We start from the raw sequence: 7,555 nt of genomic DNA, 5'->3' as shown, positions 1-7,555 counted from the left end.
ACATATATATATATATATATATATAAAATAGTTTACGGGCTTTTACGGGCCAGGCCGGGTTTTTGCGGGCTTTTTGGCGGGCCTCCATCGGCCCACCGAGGCGGGCTTTTGTGGGATTTTTGACGGGCCGGGCCGGCGGGCCTCTATCGGCCCACTTGATCCGCGGGCTTTTTGATGAGGCCTACTAGCAACAAAAGCTACTCTGGTGAGATTTCCGGCAACCTCCGACGAGGTCACAAAAGCTACTGTCACCAACAACAAAAGCTACTATCACTAGCAACAAAAACTACTCTGGTGAGATTTCCGGCAACTTCCGGCGAGGTCACAAAAGTTATTATCACCAGCAACAAAAGCTACTATCACCAGCAACAAAAGCTAGTAACACCAACAAAAGTTACTGTCATCAACACCAAAAGCTATTCTCATTAACAATAAATGTTATTGTCACCAACACCAGAAAACTACTCTAACCAACACCAAAAGCTACTACTCTCACCTCCAACAAAAGCTATTGTCACTAATACCAAAAGCTACTGTCACTAGCAACAAAAACTACTCTTGTGAGATTTCTAGTGACCTCCAGCAAAATCACAAAAAGCTACTGTCACCAACAAAAGTTATACTCTGCATAACCAAAAGCTACCATCCTTACCAACAAAAGCTATTATTGTCACCAACACCAAAAACTACTCTCACCAGCAACAAACGCTACTGTCACAAACACCAGAAAGCTATTGTCACCATCAACAAAAGCTACTGTCACCACCAACAAAAGCTACTCTCAACACTACCAAAAAATTTCTCTCATCAACATGAAAAGCTACTCACTAATATTGAAAGCAGTCACTTTTTCCCTCAACTACCCAACCCTTTACTAGATACACGTCTTCATACCCGACCTTCTTCAATTTATCATAAAATGCATGTCATCCTTTTAAAAAGATAAAAAGAAAAGGGCTAAATACTGTTTAGTACCCTGTGGTATGAGCCAAACATCGATTCAGTCCCTCGAGTTTCAATTTCATCAAAAACACCCCCACAATATCATATTCTCGTCCAATAGGTCCCTCCGACTCAATTCCGTCAATTTCAGCCGTTAAGTGCTGACATGGCATTTCCAACTCATCAAAAGTGGGGTCCACACAGAAGTGAAATTCCCAAATTGACCCTGGCCAACTGAATATGGAAAAATCCAAAATAAATTCCAGACTTATGAGGTTGGGGAGACTCGAACCCACTCCAACACATATGTAAACGAAAGCTCCAACCACCAAACCACTTGCATGGTATTGGTATGTTTCAAGCAAAAATAACATATATATTTTGTCATCGTCCTTCTCCATCCACCTCTCTCTCCTCTCCTCTTCTTCTTCCTCTTCCGCCATGAAAGACCTAGACCCCAAACCCAGAATTAGGGATCGGCCTCCTCTCCGTTGTCACTCGTCACTTGAGCATTCTTTCTCCCCTCCAGTCAGACATTTCAGACCAGACTTGTTCTTCTTCTTCGTCAGTTCGTGAATCATTCCTCAGTCCTCCATCAACCTATCCACCCTAATCTCCGGCCTGCGCATGAAATAAGAGTTACCCTTCTTCCAAACGCTGATAAGAACCACCTCCAATCCAAATTTCCTCAACTCCACAATTCGGGTCTGGGCTTTCTTAGTTGAATCAATTCGCTTCATGGCCTCTGTGATTTTCTGGGTGCTCTTAATGGAATCAATTCGTTCTCGAAGCTCACGTAGACCAAAGCGGATCGCTGGGCTTCGTGAAAATTGGGAATGAAGAGTTTGGTGTGAGATTTGGGGCAAAAGAGGATTTGAGTTTTGAAGAAATAAAGGTTTTAAAGAGACCCACATGGATAAAGCCATTGGCTTTCTTTTTGTGTTGCTTGGGTTTTGCAGAGATCGAGCAAATGGGTTTAAAGTTGGAATTTTTTTTTTCATCGAAATTGAAACTTGGAATCTCTGCAAAACGATTATGTTAATGGAAACTTGCCACCACATTTGGTGGCTGTTGTTTATTCACGTGCCACTAAGATAGAATCACAAAAACAACAAGAAGAAGACGTGCATGATCTTTGCTTTTACTGAATTTCTCTCTTGCAATTGATTGAATATCATTCTATTGAGCTCCAATTATGATTCCCACTAAGACCCTTGTTCATAAAAACCCAGACCAGAAAGATGGGGTCTGGGTCTTTCATGGCAGAAGAGGAAGAAGAAGAGGAGAGAGGTGGGTGGAGAAGGACGATGACAAAATACATATGTTATTTTTGTTTGTAACATACCAATAACATGCAAGTGGTCTAGTGGTTGGGGCTTTCATTTGCATATGTGTTGGGGTGGGTTCGAGTCTCCCCAACCTCAAAGTATGGAATTTATTTTGGATTTTTTCATATTCAGTTGGCTAGGGTCAGTTTGGGAATTTCACTTATGTGTGGGCTCCACTTTTGATGAGTTGGAAATGCTATGTCAGCACTTAACGGCTGAAATTGACGGAATTGAGTCGGAGGGACCTATTGGACGAGAATATGATATTGTGGGGGTGTTTTTGATGAAATTGAAACTTGAGGGACTGAATCGATGTTTGGCCCATACCACAGGGTACTAAACAGTATTTAGCCCAAAAGAAAAAGAGAGAGATATAATTTCCACTAGCAAAACAACTCCCATTCAAAGCCTTCATACACAAATCATAAGTTACAACAAACTACCTTCTACTTTTAGATTCCAAAGTTTCAAAAAGTGGAACTGCAAAACGTGGTTGAAATGGTACCAAAAGAACTCAAAATTAAAGTAAGGGTTTTTTACTTCAAGAGTGTCTGAACTCTTCGAGGACTTTTAAAATGATACATGAACTTTCAAAGTTATCAATGTGATACCTGGACTTATTTTTTCGTATCAACGTCGTACCTACGGTCGATTTATGTCACAGAACCGTTAACTACGCCATGTGTCCGGCACGTGAGGCATAAAATAAGGGTAAAAATGACTTTTTTACAGCCTTAAAAAAAAACTTGATTTGTACAATTATCAGTTCATAGAATCAATGATTCTAAAAAAGAAAAAAGTTTAGAGAATCAAAGTTCATACAATTACCAATTCATTCATGTAGCAATTCATCCCCAAATTCACAGTTGTTCGTACTCAGAGCAATCCTCTTTAAGATCCAAACTTGTTTGTATTTGCAGAAGTTAATTATCCAACTGTACTAAACCAAATTGATCAGAGAGAATTCAGAGAATTGTGGAAGCACAGAAGAGAACATACATCAAGATCTGAGACTTGGAATTTACCTGAGATTTCACACAGAGGGATCTGAGAGAGAGAGAGAGAGAGAGAATATCGCCGGCGTCTGTCCAGACCTTCTTGTGCAGCTTGATTTATCGATCAATGGGGCAATGATCATTTTCCCTGATTCCAGGTTCTAATCGATTTGTCCAAAAAAAAAAAAACGGCCTCTGGTTATTTGCTGCTGTAATATTAGTAGTTAGTGAGAGCATCGGACGAGGTACTCCGGCGAGGCAATCAGCGGCGGTCGAGGCGGGTGAGGAACATTCGGAGGGTTTTACGGCAGCTGAGGTGGATGACGGGGTTAGTGGATGGGCTGCGCGTGGGGATTTCGGCGACGATGGCGCATTGAGTGGCGAGGAGCTTGAATTTTCGCAAGGTAGTCATATCTATCTAGCTGAGTTTGATGTGGTTGTTGTCAGGTAGTGCTTGGAAAGGGTTGAGTGGTTGAGAGAGAAGGCGAGATCTAATATAAGGCCATGGCTTCTTTTTTACTGTTGAGACTGAAGCAGCTAAAAACATTAACCTGCCACACTAAAAACTAACACCACAACACCTATCCATTTCTTTTTTCTCTGCAATCATCACCACTCACCCTAATATTCATTCTCTCCTTGGAAACACAGAGCCACCAGATCTATCCATTCCTTTTCCTACCTATCACCACCGAAGCCACCACTTCCCCATGACCATGGGTTACCTATTGATTCAAGACCAGGTGAGAAGGAGATGATCATGGTTTTTCCCTGTTGCATGAAGAAATTCTTCAGATTTGCTCAACGCCCTTAATTAGCATTTGGACCAGAGACTCTGCTTCAAATCGGAGGGACAAAGCAGAGGGAAGAAGAAGCTGAAAAAGAAAAACAAGAAAGAAAAAAAGAAATAAAGCAAAAAAATAAAGAATAAAGAATAAAATAAAATACTTTTGAGGGTAAATTAGTCTTTTACCCTTATTTTGTGCCTCACGTGCCAGACATATGGTCATAGTTAATGGTTCCATGACGGAAATTGACCGTAGGTACGACGTTGATACGAAAAAATGAGTTCAGGTCTCACATTGATAACTTTGAAAGTTCAGGTATCATTTTAAAAGTCCTCGAAGAGTTCCGACACTGTTAAAGTAAAAAACCCTTAAAGTAAATCAGATCAACATTTGTGCATAGAAACAATCAGTTCAAGCAGCTTTGATTCTAATAACAAGAGCAGCTATTGTTCTTCATAAGCCATCCATATTACAAAGATAGGGAGAAGAATGACAGGCCTAACAACCCTCTGCAGGAGAGCGATTCGTTCCTCTTTTCCTAACAGCCTTGTCCTTTCTTGCATTATCGTTATCCTCATAGATCTTAACCTAAAAACGGTAACATCCGATTCACATCCAAACTCATAAACCCTAGAATTTCCAGAATTTACAAGCATTTAGACCTAGAATTCACAATCCTAACAATCTCACTCTCTCATTCTCATTCAAGAAAAAATTGCAGAGAGATTGAGAAGAGTGGTACTTACGAGTCTCTCTGTGGTGGAGGTAATGGCGTCGATCATAAGGGGACAACAATTTGCACAAAATCTCATATATTTGAACTTGACAAAGATCAAAGAGCATCAGATCGAACAAAAACGTGCACAACCAAGGGAATTCATATCAACAATTTGCACGAGGTCCTACTGCGCCGCTGGTCTCATCGATGCCATAAGGTGCAGCGTATGATTCGGCCTCTGTCACAGCAGTGAGAGTCATAAAGTTGTTGTATCGTTGTCTGAGCTCAGCGAGACACCTCGGCTACCCGGAGACGGAGGATGAGCTCCGATCCATGATCCTCAAGGTCGGCAACGACGGCCACGATATTAATCGAAAATTCAAGACGAAATCACAAAGTCAACGGAGACTGATTTGGTGAAGAAAAGTGAAAGTATCTTCTGCAAACAGAGGATTGGGAATCACTGTGTTGGAGTTGAGAGAGAGAGAGAGAGAGTGATCGATCTATAATTTGGGGCCGATGAATTTGATTTTCTTAGATGAAAAGGCAAAATCGTCAAGGTGAAACAATTTGAAGATGCAAGTGGCCTTATGAAAACAAAAAACAATTAAAACATTATGTGACCTTATGGCTAATTAAAGTTTTAAAATTACAAAGCTTTTACTTGCTGCCATCTTGAGCAAAAGGTCAGAGGAGCATTGTATACGGAAACAACACCATACAAATGACCCATGGCATATGTTTAATGTTGTTTTCATACACACATTATTATTTGATTTGATCTTGGTTTGGTGAGATTAATTAGGTGCAGCTAAAAGGATTGGGTTTTTTAACAAAGAGGTAAAAAAACCCTAGCGCAGCCTGATCGCTGCCTCTCTGTGCGCCACTGTGCGCCGCCGTAGTAGCAGCCTTGTGATGCTTCAGATCAATGTGATCGCCTGGAATTGTCGGGGCATTGTGAACAATGAGACTCAACGAGCGTTGGTCGATATGGTTCATGCAAAGAGACCGAGTCTGCTATTTCTCTCGGAAACCCTAGCACAGCCAAATTTGTTGGAGTCGCTTCGTACTCGAATGGGATTTGCAGGGTGCATTGCTTATCCCTGTGAGGAAGATTCACAAGGAGTGGCCTTATTTTGGATGGCAGATGTTCCGGTTCGTTTGAAGACTTACTCCCCACATCATATTGATGCAGAGGTGGGTGTTTTGGGGTCGCCTGAGGTCTGGAGATTTACTGGGATCTACGGTTATGCTACCAGAAGTCAGCGGTGGCGAACGTGGGAACTGATTCGAGCCCTAGCGGTGAATAGCACATTACCTTGGTTGGTGGTGGGCGATTTCAATGAGGTTGCTTGTCGGGATGATAAATCTGGAGGGAGGCCGCGTGCAGCTGCGCCTATGCGGCTGTTCAGAACCACTATGGCAGAGGCGGGGTTGCTGGATATGGGATATTATGGGAGTAGATTTACTTGGTCTAACAGGTATACCAAGGAGCGATTGGACAGAGCATTTCAGTGTGCTCGATGGAGAGATTGGTACTCTTGTTCTAGGGCGGTGACTCTGCCTCCAAACGAGTCTGATCATAGTCCTATTTTGGTGGAGGTTAGCGCTGAGCGTTTGCAGATTCGACGTACACCACGTCAGTTTAGGTTTGAAGAGATGTGGGCACAACATCAAGACTGCAAGAACATTATTAATCAAGGTTGGTCTCGGCCTTCGACAGGGAACCCATTAAACCAAGTGGCCTTGAAAATTGTAGAGACTGGGAAGCAGCTAATGACTTGGCATAGAGGGGTGTTTGAACATGCAAAGATTGAGATGAGGCTGATTCAGGAGAAAATGGATGAAATAATGCGGCAGCCTTTTTCTGAAGTTCAGTATGAGGAGCACCGACAATTACACACTCGATATAGTGAATTACTTGCACAACAAGAGACTTATTGGCGGCAACGATCTCGAGTGTTATGGTTGAAGGATGGAGATAGGAATTCTGCATTTTTTCATAGAAGGGCATCAAATAGGAAGTGTAGAAATCGCATCAAGGGACTGCAGAATAATGAAGGACAATGGTGTGCTCAACCGGAGACAATTCAGGCTATTTTGCTTGAGTATTATGAGGAGATATATAAATCTGCCGGGGTGGATGAGGAGGCTATTCAGGAGGTGTTGGCCGGGTTGAATTGTAGGGTGACATCGACTATGAATGCGCAGTTATTATCTTCTTATTCGGATGAGGAGATCAAGAAAGCATTATTCCAGATGCACCCTTCAAAGAGCCCTGGACCGGATGGTATGTCACCTTTTTCTTCCAAAAATATTGGGATACAGTAGGTACTGATGTGTGTTTAGCGGTGAGAGTTTTTTTAGAAACAGGGGTTATGTGGCAGGAGTCCAATTTTACTCATATTGCTTTGATTCCTAAAGTGAAAGATCCTCAGGATGCTACACAGTTGAGACTGATTGCACTTTGTAATGTGATATATCGGATTAGCTCAAAAGTTATGGCTAACAGATTGAAAAAGATTTTACCGGCGATTATTTCACCTTTACAAAGTGCTTTTGTACCTGGACGTTTGATCTCAGATAATACTTTGGTGGCCACCGAAGCAGCGCATTTCATGCATAGATTGCGTCGACAAGCAGAAGGTTTTTTTTCCTTAAAGTTGGATATTAGTAAGGCTTATGACAGGTTGGAATGGAGTTTTTTGAAAGCTATTTTGGTAAAGATGGGCTTTGATTCGAGATGGATTCAAATGGTTATGAGTTGCTTGACTACTGTTCGGT

At 41.9% G+C, this 7,555-nt stretch overlaps 1 protein-coding gene across 1 annotated transcript; it reads left to right on the top strand.

Annotated features, from left to right (window-relative positions):
- The first annotated feature begins 5,761 nt into the window (after positions 1-5,761).
- LOC133732898 (uncharacterized) lies at positions 5,762-7,102 on the top strand. The gene has a single exon (XM_062160508.1). The coding sequence runs from the start codon at positions 5,762-5,764 to the stop codon at positions 7,100-7,102; it is 1,341 nt and encodes a 446-aa protein (XP_062016492.1).
- The last annotated feature ends 453 nt before the right edge of the window (positions 7,103-7,555 follow it).

Source organism: Rosa rugosa, chromosome 1 (genome assembly GCF_958449725.1).
Source record: "Rosa rugosa chromosome 1, drRosRugo1.1, whole genome shotgun sequence".
In the NCBI taxonomy this organism is placed as follows: domain Eukaryota; kingdom Viridiplantae; phylum Streptophyta; class Magnoliopsida; order Rosales; family Rosaceae; genus Rosa; species Rosa rugosa.
The sequence above is the reverse complement of the archived record's forward strand: the minus strand, read 5'-3'. Positions and strand labels throughout refer to the sequence as shown.